The 17,020-nt window shown below is 43.5% G+C and overlaps 1 protein-coding gene across 2 annotated transcripts; it reads left to right on the forward strand.

Annotated features, from left to right (window-relative positions):
• Nucleotides 1-1,220: 1,220 nt before the first annotated feature.
• pef1 (penta-EF-hand domain containing 1) lies at nt 1,221-13,383 on the forward strand. 2 transcript variants are annotated; one of them, XM_072247236.1, is made up of 5 exons: nt 1,221-1,328; nt 2,765-3,140; nt 6,895-7,050; nt 10,643-10,786; nt 12,657-13,383. In XM_072247236.1, exons 1-5 carry the CDS (start codon nt 1,305-1,307, stop codon nt 12,884-12,886), a joined length of 930 nt encoding a protein of 309 aa, XP_072103337.1. In that variant the 5' UTR covers nt 1,221-1,304; the 3' UTR covers nt 12,887-13,383. The 2 variants fall into 2 exon arrangements, with proteins under 2 accessions (XP_072103337.1, XP_072103338.1); XM_072247237.1 differs by lacking the exon at nt 10,643-10,786.
• Nucleotides 13,384-17,020: the final 3,637 nt, after the last annotated feature.

Consider the following 17,020-nt stretch of genomic DNA (forward strand, 5'->3'; position numbering starts at 1 on the left):
CACAGGCAGGAACCTTCCAGTCTCCACCAGACTAACAGGAGTCACCTGCCACTCATTTCCAACTCATCACCTGCAGCCTATTTAAACCCAGCTCTCATTCCACAGTACTTGTTTACCCATTGAACCAGGCAGCCTCAACCACTTGTCTTATCTTTCAGATAACTTGTGGCCTTGTGGTGTTAATTATCTGTTCTCTCTTGTTTTATGGCTTGGTATTTTGCAGTTTTTTATTAAAGTGATCACTACCTCTGAATTGTCTCTGCTGTTCTTCATTTGGGTCAAGCTCCTCTACATTTTCTGACATGCGAAGACACACACTCAATGTTTTAGGAACAACCAACCATCAGATTTCCGAATGGACAATGGATGTATGTACTCAGTATTTTCTTTTTTTTTTGCTCTCTTTTCAAAGTTCAAAGTACATTTATTTTCAAAGTCACCACTTGCAACCCTAAGATTCATTTCCTTGCGGGCGTGCACACTAAATCCAAGAAACACAATAGAATCAATGAAAGACCGCACCCAACAGGGCGGACGAACAACCGATATGCACAGGATAACAAACTGTGCAAACACAAAAGAGAAAAAGAAGATATTGAAAAACGAGTGAGTAATGAATATTGAAAACATAAGATGAAGAATCTTTGAAAAGGAGTCCATCTGTACTAGCCATTATATATATATATATATATTTATTGTTGTGATTTACACTCTTTAAATTATGTATTGCAAATGTACTGCTGCAAAACATTAAGTTTTACGACATATTACATTGATATTAAACCTGATTCTGAACTAAAGCTGCGGATGGTGTCTGGCAAAAACAAAACTGGCCATAGGTGAGAATGTTATTCGTGAATAGAACTGCAGAAATATATTCTATCAACTTTCTGATGATTGAAAGTAGACTTGTTTACCAGCAATTAATGGTTTTGTTTTTTGTGAATAACCCACATCTCTGGGCAGTCTTCCACATTGTCCAGTAGGTGCCACTATTGTAATAGCAGAGATATTTCTGGAGCTCGGGACTTGGGGCGTTGTCTGATCTTGCAGTCTCTGCTCGATGCAGCATTACGTTGCTTCTTCATAGAAGTCACACAAAGTGAACTTCCCAGCCCCTCTCCTCCAGACCGCAATAGGATACGTCACATTGAGGGAACGTGACGTCACGACTTTTCCAAAGGGCACGGTTTGATTGACGGCTGCATTGCGCAATCAGAAACCGAGGCGGCGAGGCTCGGTCGGGAAAGAGGACCAATCAGGTGGAGGGAGGCGCGGGTAGTTCTGCGCGGGCGGCCGAGGCGATGGCCAGTTTTCCTTACGATCCGGTGAGTGGACGCGGGGGGCCTGGCAGCGTTGGCGTTGTTGGGGGGACAGGCTGGGGGGTTAGTACCCGTGGGTCGGCGGTCCCAACACCGTTTGGGTGGGTTGGTGGGGTTCGCTGGAAGTTGGGGGGGGGGTTCAGACACGGGCCCGCGGAATGTGGGCAGCAGAGGGTCGGGGACGGGGCGGCTGCCAGGCAGTGGGTTCGGCCTAGCGCACCTTCGACCCGTGAGCTGCTCTTCGAGCACCTCATTCTGTCTGTGGGGCTGGAATCAGCCTCGATCCGCATCTTCCGCCTTGGGAGGAGTCCTGAACTACTCACACACCCTTGTGACAGTGTCTACCCCCTGCAGATGCTGCTCGGCCTGCTGAGTTCATGTTGCGTGTATTGCACCAACAGCAGTTAGCTAAAAACGGTGTGTGTGTGTGCTGGGAGGGTGGGGTGTTTCTAGACCTTGGGACACAGACAGAAAACAATGGATTGGCATTTAGGACCAATTTCACCTAGGTGAGTGTTTTGTATTAGAACGTAGAACAGTACAGAACAGGAACAGACCCTTTGGCCATCCAGTCTGTGCCAAACTATTTAAACTGCCTACTCCCATCAGCCTGCATCTAGTTCACAGCCCTCCATACCCCTCCCATTCATGTACCTATCCAAACTTCTCTTAAATGTTGAAATCAAGTTCACATGCACCACTTACACTGGCAGCTCGTTCCACACTCTTGCGACCCTCTGAGTGAAAAAGTTTCCCCTCATGTTCCCCTTAAACATTTCACCTTTGAGATGTTCACCAAACATCTGCAAACTTACTAACTCACTTATCTACATTTTCATTCAAGTCATTTATATACATCACAAACAGCAGAAGTCCCAGTATAGATCCCTGCAGAATGCCACTAATCATAGACCTCCAGTCACTTTGACCACCACCTTCTCTCTTCTATAGGTAAGCCAGTTCTGAATCCAAAAGGCCAATATGCCATTGATCCCTTGCATCTTAATCTTCTGGATGAGCCTCCCGTGAGGGACCTTAAACTAGCTTGTTCTCCCCGGCACTATACCCTGACCAAATGCTTTCTACTATGTTGTTATAGGGAAATACATTTCCTACCATAAAAATAAGATGTTTGAATTCACCAGGTAATACCGAAACTCCATAATTTTGCATTATGAATAATTTAAAACATGTATTTTGACTATTTTCCAATTGCACCTAAGAAGATTGATGTCATTGTTGTTCATGTTACTTGGGGTTTCACCAATGTATTGTGTGCCTCTATCTAACATTTAGTTTTAAAAACTTTAGTGATAGATTTTATTCATTGAAGATAATTAAATATTGGCTGGACTTTTTAAGTTTTAGTTTTTCAATAAATTGTATTAACATTAATATCTATTTGGTTTATTAGCTTTTTTTTTTTGCTTTCCTCCCTGTAGAATTACCGTGGGTCACCTGGACCTGCACCAGGAGCTCCACCAGGAAGCTACTTTTCAAGGGCACACCAACCTGGGAGTCAGTATGGTACCCATTCTGGGGGCCAGTTTGGTGGGCCACCACCAGGCAGTTCTTATGGAGGCCCACAACCAAGTGCACCTTATGGGACAGCTGGGCAATATGGAAGCCAAGTGCCAGGAGCCCCGTATGGAGCCCCATCGCCTGGCGGGTACTACGGAGACCCTGGACAGGGAGGTGGATATGGGCCTTCAGCACCAGGTGCTCCCTATGGAAATCCAGCACCAGGTGGTCCATATGGAGGACCGGCATATGGAGGTCCACAACCAGGGGGATATGGATCTGGTGCTCCCTCAGCTGGTAACTATATATTGAACTAAGTTAAAATATTTTGAGAGGTGAATGAGGGTCACATGCATTTGCAGATACTAGTGAGCAACCGAGTTTGATCAGCTTTTCTCTTCAGAGCCTATTACAAACAGTTTGGGTGGCCGAGTGGAGATGTGTCTTTACCAAAGGAGGTGTAAGGCTCTCCTTCCCTCTGCTGGCCTGCAGGTCACCCTTGGGCAAGGTGTAGCACCTGCTCAGCCTGCAGATCAGGGTCACGTGAAGCGATGGGTGTAGGTAGTGGATGGTCGTATGAACAGCTGGTGCACATCACAAGTCCTGGACACCAGACAGTCAGTCTCTGAAGACTATTGATAATGGCTGGGGTCACCCGTCTGCTAAAGGCACTACCCAGAAGAAGGCAATGGCAAAGCACTTCTGTAGAAACATTTGCCAAGAGCAATCACGGTCAAGACCATGATTGCCCACGTAATATGACACGGCACATAATGAATGAATGACACTCCATGGCCACTTCACATTAGGTATATTTGCACACCTGCTTGTTAAGGCAGATATCTAATCGGGTAATTATGTGGCAGCAACTCAGTGCGTAACAGCATGCAGACATGGTCAAGAGGTTCACTTGTTCAACCCAAACAGAGTGCGGAAGAAATGTAATCTAAGTGACTTTGACCATGGAGTGATTGTTGGTTCCAGACGGGGTGGTTTCAGTATCTCAGAATCTGTTGATCTCCTTAATTTTTGCACACGACTGTCCTTAGAGTTTACAAGAGTGGCTCAAGAAACATAAACATGCTGTGAGTGGAAATGCCTTGTTAATAAGAGACATCAGAGGAGAATGGCCAGACTGGTTCAGGCTAACAGGAAGGTGACAGTAACTCAAATAACCATGTGTTATGACAGCAACACACATCAAAGTTGCTGGTGAACGCAGCAGGTCAGGCAGCATCTCTAGGAAGAGGTACGGTCGACGTTTCAGGCCGAGATCCTTTGTCAGGACTAACTGAAGGAAGAGTTAGTAAGAGATTTAAAAGTGGGAGGGGGAGGGATGGAGCCAAGAGCTGGACGGGTGATTGGCAAAGGGGATGTAAGAGGATCATGGGACAGGAGGACCAGGGAGAAGGAAAAGGTGGGGGGGGGGACCCAGAGGATGGGCAAGGGTTATAGTCAGAGGGACAGAGGGAGAAAAAGGAGTGAGAGAAAGAAAGCGTGTATAAAAAATAAACAATGGATGGGGTACGAGGGGGAGGTGGGGCCTTAGCAGAAGTTAGAGATGTCAGTGTTCATGCCATCAGGTTGGAGGCTACCCAGAAGGAATATAAGGTGTTGTTCCAACAACCTGAGTGTGGCTTCATCTTTACAGTAGAGGAGGCCGTGGATAGACATGTCAGAATGGGAATGGGATGTGGAATTAAAATGTGTGGCCACTGGGAGATCCTGCTTTTTCTGGCGGACAGAGCGTAGGTGTTCAGCAAAATGGTCTCCCAGTCTGCGTCGGGTCTCGCCAATATGTAGAAGGCCACATCGGGAGCACCGGACGCAGTATATCTCCCCAGCCGACTCACAGGTGAAGTGTCGCCTCATCTGGAAGGACTGTTTGGGGCCCTGAATGGTGGTAAGGGAGGAAGTGTAAGGGCATGTGTAGCACTTGTTCCGCTTACAAGGATAAGTGCCAGGAGGGAGATCAGTTGGGAGGGATGGGGGGGACGAATGGACAAGGGAGTCGTGTAGGGAGCGATCCCTGCGGAAAGCAGAGGGGGGCGGAGGGAAAGATGTGCTTAGTGGTGGGATCCTGTTGGAGGTGGCAGAAGTTACGGAGAATAATATGTTGGGCCCGGAGGCTGGTGGGGTGGTAGGTGAGGACCAGGGGAACCCTATTCCTTGGGTGGCGGGAGGATGGAGTGAGAGCAGATGGGGAAATGGGGAAGATGCGTTTGAGAGCAGAGTTGATGGTGGAGGAAGGGAAGCCCCTTTCTTTAAAAAAGGACATCTCCCTCGTCCTGGAATGAAAAGAACTGTGTTATGACAGTTGTGTGCAGAAGATCATCTCAAAGGATTCAAAGCACCTTTATCATCAAGCAACACACACAAAATGCTGGTAGAACACAGCAGGCCAGGCAGCATCTGTAGGAAGAGGTACAGTCGACGTTTCAGGCCGAGACCCTTCGTCTGGACTAGAAACGTCGACTGTACCTCTTCCTATAGATGCTGCCTGGCCTGCTGTGTCCTACCAGCATTTTGTGTGTGTTACCTGAATTTCTGGCATCTGCGAATTACAGGCAGCCACAAAACAAAGAAACACAATAGTACCCATTTTAAAAAAAAACCCATTCAATAAAGACCATCAAACACCCAAATGCACAACATGTTGAATCTTGAAGCGGACGGGCTGTAGCACCATAAGACCACACCGGGTTCCACTCCTGTATCTAATACAGTGGCCACTGTGTTTGTTTACCCATATTATCTTTTTCCAGTTGAATGTGTGAGGTAGGAAACAATTCAATTTCCAAGCCAGAGTGGTAATGGGTTTAAGTGCAGCTTGTATGGGAAGCAAATAATCTATTTTTCTTTTGGTGGCATCCCAGGCTAGTTGAAGGTAGAACTCCTGTGTTCTGACAGGGGGACTTGGATGTCCAACTCTGGATGAACACTGGAACTTGAGTGGAAGGCATCTTGATTACTGCTGTTCTAATTAAGAATCATTGGCAATTACTGTAACTTCATCCTACACGTGTTCCTTTAATCTCTTTGTGTTCACGGTATCAACTCATTGCAAAATCTACATGTAATTTAGTCTACAAAGTGAAACCCAAGCCTGTGTTAGAAGCCTTTACTTAAGAGATTTTGCCTGGACAGTATGCAGGTGTTCATTAGCTCTTAACATGAGGCTGTTGTCATGTTAAGGAATGCCTCAAACATGGTGAAGTGGAACAGATGTGCATGCAGTGCTCCAGTCTTTAGTTTGCATTGCTGAAATTGCTCAAAGGGCCGAATGGCCTACTCCTGCACCTATTGTCTATTGACTTCATTAAAATAACTTGCATTGTTTTATGCATTCCAAAATGTGTTTTTCCTTCAATGAAATTATTGGGGCTGTCTGGAAATGAGGTGATCCAAAATATAAACCAGTCCTAAGGAGATGCTTCATAAATCACAAAAAAATCCTCCAGAATAAGACTTTCTTTTGTTTTATGTTAATCTTTTATGTAAAATATTATTTTCCTACAAAGTTGCATACACTATCTCGTGACATCTAATTGTCAGATTTTGATTGGGCTTTAATTTGCCTTCTGCCTATATTTTGGCAAAAATGAGACATTTTGTAATTTCAGATATTCATGAAAGCATTAAATTAAAATGACTGCTACACATTTGTTCCATCTGGTAAAAACTAAGTCTGTAGATTTTTAAGTAGTATCTTTACTAAAGTATTGTGATGACTACTTGTATCATTGGATCCAGACTTCAAAGTTGGAGAGACTGGAACTGCCCCATGTGACGGCTTTTCTACTTTAAAAACTCTCCCACACAGGTTTCCTGTTATTGTCGGATATGACGAGCCACCACCAATATCTTTACTATTTTGAAGTTTATAGGAATTTTGTATCTTTGTCTGTATATCTGTCAGATGTTTTCAATGAGAGAACTTTCAGTTAAATAGAAATTTCTGACTGTTCATTACCGGTACTTTTTGTATAACGGCTTCTTGTAACACACGGAAAATTGTTACCCTTCAATGTAACATTGCTGTGTTGTGCAGGCGGTGCTCCTCCAGGCATTGATCCAGAAGCCTACTCCTGGTTCCAGTCAGTAGACGCAGATCGCAGTGGCTATATAACACTGAAGGAACTCAAGCAAGCACTTGTCAACAGCAACTGGTCAACTTTTAATGATGACACCTGCTACATGCTGCTGAGTGAGTTTGGAACACATTTTTGTTGTGGTTGCTTGAACACTTGAATCAATAGCGTACAGATTTTATACCAATGAACTGTAATGATGGTTAAAATTATGACACTTATGGGCATTGAACACTATAGCACAGTACAGGTCCTTTGGCCCATGATGTTTTATCAGTCTTTTAACCTACTCCAAGATCAATGTAACCCTTCCCTCCCAAATAAGCCTCAATATTTCTTTCATCCATGTGCCTCTCTAAGAGCTTCTTAAACATGCCTAATGTATCTGCCTCTACCACCATCCCTCACAGGGCATTTTACACATCCACCATTCTTAAAAATCTTACCTCTGACATCCCCCCAATGCTTTCCTCCAATTACCTTACAATTATGCCACCTTGTATTAACCATTTCAAAGTTTAAGGTAAATTTATTATCAAAGTACCTTAATCTTGCCATATACAATCCTGAGATTCGTTTTCTTGTGGGCATACTCAGTAAATCCAAGAAACACAATAGAATCAATGAAAGACCGCACCAACTAGGCATTCAACTTGTGTGCAAAAGAAAACTGCAAACACAAAAAGAAAGAAAAAATAGGTGATAGATACTGAGAATGTGAGAGGAAAAGTCCTTGAAGCTATGGGTTGTGGGAACAGTTCAGTGATGGGGCGAGTGAAGTTTCCCCACTGGTTCAAGAGCCTGATGGTTGAAGGGTAATAACTATTCCTGAATCTCGTGGTGCGGGTCCTAAGGCTTCTGTACCTTCTTCCTAATGGCAGCAGTGAGAAGAGAGCTTGGTGGTGGGAGTCCTTAACGATAGGTGTTGCTTTCCTGCGACAGCATTTGGTGTAGATGTGCTCAATGGTGGGGAGGGCTTTACTTGGGATGAACTGGGCTGTATCCACTACTTTTTGTTGGATTTTTGTTCTAGGGCATTGGTGTTTCCATAATAGGCTGCGATGCAGTGTCAGTATACTTTCCGTCACAGGTTTATAGAAATTTGTCAGAGTTTTGGATGTTATGCAGAATCTTGGGAAACTCCTAAGGAAGTTGAGGTACTGCCATGCTTTCTTCGTAATTGCACTTCTGTGCTAGGCCCAGAACAGATCCCCTGACAAATTTCTGCTCTGGGATAAAGTTTCTGGCTAATCACTTTATTTATGCCTCTTATCATCGTTACAGCTCTCTCTGGCCTCCTTTGCCCCAAAGAGAAAAACCCTTTAGCTTTGCCAGCTAGGTTTTTGAGCACAGCTTACCGGATACTGGGCTAGATTGTGTTACCCGCTAGCTGGCTTTCCAGTGAGATGCTTGTTAGCCGCAGTGTGCGCCCATTGGAGTGGAATACAGGTGGAATCTGAGACCCAGTGACTAGTTTTGGCATCTTGCTTTGTGGGTCAGCCAAGGCCCAGAGGTTGCTCGGGCCTGAGGGGCTGCAAATGATACATGGGGCCACAGTAGAGAGCATGAAGTGGGGGGTTGGTGCTGGGGAAGCTGGGTTGAGTACTTGCAGATTCCTCAATATGCTTTCAGTTATCTGTTTAATTGATCTCTAGTGCTTCCCTCTTCCCCCTCCCCCCCCCAAATTATGACTTGTACCAACAGATCATTCCATAGTTCAACTGCTCCGAGGGAGATTGCGTTTGGAAGTGAATGGCCTTTCTTCTAGCTTGTGCCATGTTGCTGCCACCAGAATGGCTCCATTACTGAATGGAAAAAAACCCTCCTTTTAGCATGGTCACTGCAAACTGTGCAGGAGATCCTGACCCAAATCCATGTCCTCTCCTGATGCGCGAAGCACCAGCCACATTATTTTAGATCCTTCGCCAAGTCTGTGTTCAGGGTAGGATGCAGTGAAATGTGCCTGTGCTTATGGTACACAATCGAAATAATTTATCTAACAGCATGTACCTGTTTGAAATGCTCTCGTAATCACCAGGCAATAATTTTATTATTACCTATCAGTCAGTCTAGTCTCACTTTATCAACAGCCGATTAATCTATATATTATAAGCTATCTTTTGTATATTTTTTTGTTTTTTTCCCTTATTATAGACCTACAGTAACAATTAGACGATAAGACCATAAGAGATAGGAGCAGAATTAGGCCATTTGGCCTGTTGAGTCTATTTCACCATTTCCTTGTTTTCCCTGTCAGCCCCAGTCTTCTGCCTTCTCCCTGTATCTCTTCGGGCCCTGACTAATCAAGAATCTATCAACCTCTGCCTTAAATATATTCAATGACTTGGCCTCCACAACCACCTGTGGCAACGAATTCCAAAGATTTTCTACTCTCTAGTTAATTATTTTATTCTCCTTAGATTTGTGTACTGGAAATGATATTAAACAATGTTGAATCATGCATTCTTCAGAAGTGACAGTAGAATTGTCTTATTTTGAGAAATTGAATAGAATATTTTTGCCAAAATGTCAGAAACTAATAAACTGTCCATTAATACTGTTAATTTCCATGTTTTTAAGTAATTAGGCAGTTAAAAATCACTTATTAATCCTATATGCTTGTACAACAAAGTCTAGGAGCAGATTGCATTCAAATCACTTCTATTTAGTGACTCGAAGTTGTAATTTGCACTGCAAAATCAGCATAATTTATTTCATTGTGCCAAATCATGATCACTATGGAAAGGATAAGTTTCTTTGAATATCTCTTTTGTAATCGTGGTTGGAAAGCAAGCAATATAGTTAGGGTGCCTAAGACTTTTACACAGTACTGTATTAATTTTATGTATTGCACTGTACTGCTGCCACAAAAAAAAAAACAAATTTCGTGAGTGATAATAAGCCTGATTCTGATGTGGGCCTCTGTTGTGGACTGAGAGTGGGAAGGGAGCAGGGAGAGGGGAATCATTTTTGGGAAAAGTGGAAGGGAGAGGGGAGGGGAAGGGAAGCACCAGAGAGACATTCTGTAATGATAATAAACCAATAGTTTGGAATCAAATGACCTTGCTTGATGTGTCAGGGCTGGGTGTGTCTGCACCTGTGCCACACCCACCCTGGCACTCCTCTGCCACCTATCCCACACTCCAGCATGCCCAACATGCTCCTGTCAGATTTACAAACGTGCTCTCCACTCCATGCTGACAAATACAGTCCTGACTATATATATGTGCCTAAGACTTTTGCACACTACTGTATAATTTTATTTTGTTGTTTTATTTATAGATACAGCACAGAATTGGCCCTTCTGGTCCTTTGAGCTGCACTGGCCAGCAACCCCCGATTTAACTATCGTAATCATGGGACAGATTACAATGACCAATTAACCTAATTGGTACATCTTTGGATTGTGGGATGAAGCTGGAGCACCTGGCGGAAATCTACACATTCCACATAGAGGATGTAGAGACCCCTTATAATTGAACTCTGAACTCCAATGCCCCAAGCTGTAATGTGTCGCACTAACCGCTACACTACCGTGATGCCCACTCTGTGGGTTGTCTCCCACACTGGCTTAGTGCTGGGTGTGCAAACACAGTAAGGCATAGTCCTCAGCCCAAAATGACTGTCGATCAATCATTTCACCGGGGTGCAATTATTTCGCGTACCTGTGGCAATTCATTTAAGGCTTGTTGACCTTTGTTTCTTCAGATATGTTTGATAGGAATAAAATCGGTAAGATCGATTTGCAGGGCTTTTCAGCATTGTGGAGGTTTCTTCAGCAGTGGCGTACCATGTTCCAGCAGTTTGATCGAGACCGATCAGGGACCATAAACCCCCAGGAGCTGCAACAAGGTGAGCTGTTTAGGTTTGCTTTCTCTTCACCTCATTGTGATTCTATTGACCTGGAAAGAGTGACTGTTGCTCTGAATGCTAGTGTACTCAGTAAAGTGGGTAGGGATGCTGGAGGGCCAAGAAAGAGATTGATTTCAAAAATGAGAATTGGAACGATGTAATAATTCTTGCTTGATGGCCATCAGAAATAGTCATACCAGTTGACAAAGTTCAGTTTGGCTCAGGTGACGACACTTGGCATTGCCTGAACTGTGGTGCCACAGTAGTGCGATGGTGTTACAGCTTGGAGCATCAGTTCAGATTTCAATTCCAATATCACCTGTAACGAGTCTACGTCCTCCACATGGAATGTGTGGGTTTTCTCCAGGTGCTCCGGCTTCCTCCCACAGTCCAAAGACGTACCAGTTGGTAGGTTAATTGGTCATTGTAAATTGTCCCGTGATTAGGCTGGGATTAAACCAGGGGATTGCTGGGTGGTGGGGCTGGAAGGGAAGGGCCTATTCTGTGCTGTGTCTCAGTGAATAAATAAACCTGTTTTCAGACTGGTCCAAAATTGTAAATGAGTCACTTGGATGAGGTATTAAATGCTGTCAGCTTAATTTAATTTGGAGATGAGAGAGAATTTGAATGACTGGAGGGCTTTAGTGATGCTGGTCCCTTCTCAACTCTCATCGTCAGATCAAAGTATTTATTGGATCTCACTGCAAATGGCTTCATAAAAAAAGAATGATTGTAGCTCAGAACCTTTACCTTTTATAAAGTGCTTTAGGACAGCCTTTGCATTTGATAAGGCTTTTAATAGTCGATCATTAGCGCTAGGTGGAAAAATTGTGCAAACTATTAATGCTTCAATTGTGATATTATCTGGTTATGATAATTTGAAGAAATGTTAGGAGGGCGATGGGAATAAACGCTGAGGGAAAAGTCCGGAGCTGGAGTCCCTAAGGCTCTCCTACATTCAATTCAGTGCTGACTGGCTACTCCTGCGATGCTGCTGGTACCAAACCATATCTGTCTCTGCAGTTCCTTTGGGTTCATCAGATGTGTGGAGAGGAGGAGCTTGCTACATGGGCAATAGCTTGCTCTCCATATCGCACTGACCAGGCTTGCATATCTAGACAGCTAGGACATAACATCTGTGGTCAACACTGACTGACAGGCCTCACATCACATCACACCTGGCCCTTTGAGTCACACTGCCCAGCAACCCCCAATTTAACCCTAGCCTAACCCTAGACAATTTACAATGACCAATTAAGGCATCCGTTAGTCTTGCGAGACAATGGATCTGCACCTGAAAAGTCTTCACTCTCCAGGGCGCAGGCCTGGGCAAGGTTGTATGGAAGACCAGCAGTTGCCCATGCTGCAAGTCTCCCTTCTCCACGATACCAGTGTTGTCCAAGGGAAGGGCATTAGGACTCATACAGCTTGATACCAGTGTCGTCGCAGAGCAATGTGTGATTAAGTACCTTGCTCAAGGACACATCACGTTCCCTCGGCTGGGGCTCGAACTCACGACCTTCAGGTTGCTAGTCCAATGTCTTGACCACTTGGCCATGTACCCACACAATGACCAATTAACATACTGACTAGTACATCTTTGGACTGTGGGAGGAAACTGGAGCACCCAGAGGAAACCCCTGCAGTCACGGGGAGAATGTAGAAACTCATTACAGACAGCAGGGGAATTGTACCAGGGTCACTGGTACCGTGCTAACCACTATGCTACCATGCCGTGCTTTTGGGGTTATATATTTTGTCCTGCTTGATCTTAGTCGAGTTTATGTAAGCATTTTTATATAATGTATTTTGTAACTGTACACTGAAATTACTTTTCATTTCTAATAAGGCTTGTGTTTTTATTTTGTAGCTCTCTCTCAGATGGGTTACAACTTAAGTCCACAGTTTGTCCAGTTCCTTACATCCCGGTATGCACGGAAACCAGCTCAAACCACCATTCAATTAGACAGTTTCATCCAGATTTGTACCCAGTTGCAGAGCATAACTGATGCCTTCAAAGAGAAAGACACCAGCCATACCGGAAGTGCCCGTTTCAGCTACGAGGACTTCCTCATCCTTGCTGTATCACGCATGCTGTGATTTGATGTAATGACTGGAATCCAAGAGAAGTTAACAGTTATGATAACTTTCCTTTCACCTACAATGGATTAATATAGAAATGTAAAACTATTGGAATGCAAATGAAAGGGTAACTTAAAGTGGCTGAGAGATCTGCACTCTCCTGAACAACCAGTTATGGACCAATGTACCAAAGCTGTACTTCCAAAATATTGCAAAATTAATTTTGTAAAATAATTCACTCATGTATTACAGAAACCCTCTGCTATGATAATGTATACGCTAACTTTAAGTGTTGCATATATTAAAACAGTTCAAAATGAAGCTAGGTCCTGCTGTAACACTGACCTGGGTAAAGAGATTTCATACAGTATATTCCAGACTTGAGGCCTGTGGTTTGGACTGCAAATCTTGTTTTTATATTTATATAGAATAGTGTGTAATAGACTGCATTTTCCATGTAATGATCTATAATTATTTTGCCTCCTGACAATTAAAAGAATTTCAAATTCTGGTTTGATTTATTTTGAGAGAAATTATTAATGAGAGCATGGAACATTTTTTAAGATCCCATTAGCTTGTGTGCTCACAAAATACTGATTTATAATGTGAAGTATTAAACAGGTATGGATAGAAGCTGATAAAAGCTTCAAATAGCTTAATAATTTTTGTCTCATCTATTTCCTGAAAAGAGTGGCTTCCCAGAAACTATCCTAAATTTAGGTAGTTGTTTGACATTTTTAATTCAAAGCATTTGCAAACAATGTACATCCGTTTGAGCAGCATTTATGGACGAGTAAAATTCTGTCACCCTGTTACAGGAAGGGTGCTGAAGTGTAAAGGAGTGATTGAACAAAGCTGGCTTGTTTTCTCTGGAACACACATCAAAGTTGCTGGTGAATGCAGCAGGCCAGGCAGCATCCTTAGGAAGAGATACAGTCGACGTTTTGGGCAGAGACCCTTCGTCAGGACTAACTGAAGGAAGAGCTAGTAAGAGATTTGAAAGGGGGAGGGGGAGATCAGAAATGATAGGAGAAGATGAGTGGGAGTGATGGAGCCAAGAGCTGGCCAGTTGATTGGCAAAAGGGATATGAGAGGATCATGGGATGGGAGGCCCAGGGAGAAGGGGGAGGGGGGGAAGAACCCAGAGGATGGGCAAGGGGTATAGTGAGGGAGAAAAAGGAGAGTGAGAAAACGAATATATATATATAAAATAATAATAAATAATGGATGGAGTACGAGGGGGAGTTGGAGCATTAGTGGAAGTTTGAGAAGCCAATGTTCTTGCCATCAGGTTGGAGGCTACCCAGAGGGAATATAAGGTGTTCCTCCAACCTGAGTGTGGCTTCATCTTTACAGTATTGGAGGCCGTGGATAGACATAGCAGAATGAGAATGGGACGTGGAATTAAAATGTGTGGCCACTGGAAGATTCTGCTTTCTCTGGGTAGCCTCCAACCTGATGGCATGAATATTAACCTCAAACTTCTGCTAATGCCCCATCTCCCCCTCGTACCCTATCTGTTTTTTTAATTTATATACACACATTCTTTTTCTCCCTCTGACTATACCCCTTGCCCATCCTCTGGTTTCCCCCCCTCCCCCTTTCTCCCTAGGCCTACCATCCCATGATCCTCTCATATCCCTTTTGCCAATCAACTGTCCAGCTCTTGGCTCCATCCCTCCCCCTCCTGTCTTCTATCATTTTGGATCTCCCCTCTCCCTCCCACTTTCAAATCTTTTACTAGATCTTCTTTCAGTTAGTCCTGACGAAGGGTCTCGGCCCGAAACGTCGACTGTACCTCTTCCTAGAGATGCTGCCTGGCCTGCTGCGTTCACCAGCAACTTCTATGTGTGTTGCTTGAATTTCCAGCATCTGCAGAATTCCTCGTGTTATTGTTTTCTCTGGATTGGCAGAGGCAGAAGGGAGACCTGACAGAACATTATGAAAGGCAGACAACTGGTGTCTTTATTTCCTAGAGTTTAAATGTTCTGGAGGGCATTTACTTCAGATGAGAGGAGGCAAGTTCAAAGGAGATGCACAGGGTGTTATTTTTACCTAGAGTGGTGGGTGCCTGGAATTTGCTGCTAGGGATGGAGGTGGAAGCAAGAATGATAGAGGTGTTTAAAAGGCTCTTATGCACATGAATGTGCAGAGAATGGATGGATATAGACATTGTGTAGGCGTAAGAGATTAGTTAGGTGTTTGTTTATTAGTTTGGCACAACATCATGGGCCAAAAGGCCTCTTCTTGTGCTGTATTATAAATAGATATTTTTCTGGGTGTAGATTTGCTTTTATTTCAAATATCCAACACTTTTTACTAATGAAAGTTCATTAAAGAAATTCTAAGATTGATTTTAAAAATAGTATTTGAATGTATTTCCTGAAACCAATTTTAAAAGCTTGGCCAAGAAGGTATTTGGGAGTTGGTAGCTTTTGGAGATCAGTAGTTGCAGTTGTTGGTGGTTATATCAAATTGGTACATACACCAGTTGTACATATTTCCAAGTCATAAGTATGTTGATCTATTTCTCTTAGTATCTATCCCGTTTCCAAAGTCCCAACAGCATGTTCTGTAACTATGTACAGTTATCTCCAGTTTATGGAGGGAGGAAGGTGTTGAAGATTTTTACACCATCGTAAATTTTATGGAGAGGAGTGCAGGGATTGGATGTTTTGGCAGGAAAGCTTCAGTTGAGTGTAACATGTTGGAGTAAAGGTGGGCAATGTTACAAATGGGATATCGTAATGGAAATGAAATGGGATCATTAATTTAACTTGGGGCCGTGTAGGTATCCAACAGACTGGTCCAATTCTGTTTCAGCCGGTCTTAAAGAATTCAGTGAATCTTAAATCTTGTTTGTGACAAAAGATGAAGGTGATGGCTTCAATTCCCCTCTAATATTTGCTCACATGCAAAATCAAGCTGTGAGGTAGAACATGGGTAGTGGTATAGTGGTAGAGGTGGCAGTGTGACATTGGGGGTCATCAACAGACAAGTGGAAACCAGTTCTATGCTCCTGAGTGATGCTACCAAGGGATGGTGAACAGAATGACATGGTAGTGTAGCGGTTTGCACAACGGTTTTCAGTACAGGCGACCCAGTTCAGTTCTCACCCCTGCCTGTAAGGAGTTTGTCTGTTCAGTGTGAGCTTCCTCTTGGTACTCTGGTTTCCTCTTACAGTCCAAAGATCTACTGGTCATTGCTGGGCTATGTGCCGTTAAAGGGCCTAAAGGACCTATTTGGTGCTGTATCTCAACAAAACACAAAATAAGTAAAACGTAGGAACACTGCTACACTTGTGAATATCTAATAACTTGTCAAAAGCTAAGATTTTTCTTATCCTTTATTATCCTTTCAGCACCCCACCCCCCATAATTTACTGGCTGGAAAAGTATAAAATCTCCTCAGCCTTTCTCATTATTTGCATCTGTCAATGATCCTAATTTGTTGATCTCTGTGCTAAAGGATATGGTCTTCATCTTTTGTATAAATTGCCCTGTAATTTTTTTAAAGCTCTTGTACATCTTTAATCTCCTTTGTTCTGAAAGCATAGCAGTCTGGACAATGTTCCTACTAACACTGTCTATATCCCTTAGGACCAGTAACATGCGTTCCAATTCCACGATAATAAGATCATTTTTATGGGAAATGGGCGTGATGATATTTAGGAAGTTGTCAGGGGACGAGACTTATTTTGCCACCAGAGGGCAGCCTAACCAACAAAGCGCAGTCCAATGACATATAAATGCCGGCGGCTGAGCCGGATAATTGGATACTACTTCTGTGCTTTGTTGTGTTTACCTCCGGTGCGGTGTCGTGTCTTGTCCTTGTGGAAAAAAAACAAGAATTTGATCAAAAGCAATTTAGGAGTTACACTGGGGTGTTTTGCAGGAGTTTTGAATTGTGATCTGCCCAATGAAGATGAAAGAGACTGCAGATGTCTGAACCTAACAAAGCAGAAAACCGTAAAATCTCAGCAGGTCAATCAACATCTGCGGAGGAAAAAGGTGCAAGTCTGAGACTTGGGTTGAGACTCTGCATTGTGACTGAGAGGGAAGTGATTGCCCATATCTAGCAGGTGGGATGAGGCTGGTTAGTGATGGGTGGAACAAAGTATGGAGGCCTTGATGGAACCAGGTGGCTGAGGGG

The sequence above is a fragment of the Mobula birostris genome, chromosome 30, assembly GCF_030028105.1.
Source record: "Mobula birostris isolate sMobBir1 chromosome 30, sMobBir1.hap1, whole genome shotgun sequence".
NCBI classification, from domain to species: Eukaryota; Metazoa; Chordata; class Chondrichthyes; order Myliobatiformes; family Myliobatidae; genus Mobula; species Mobula birostris.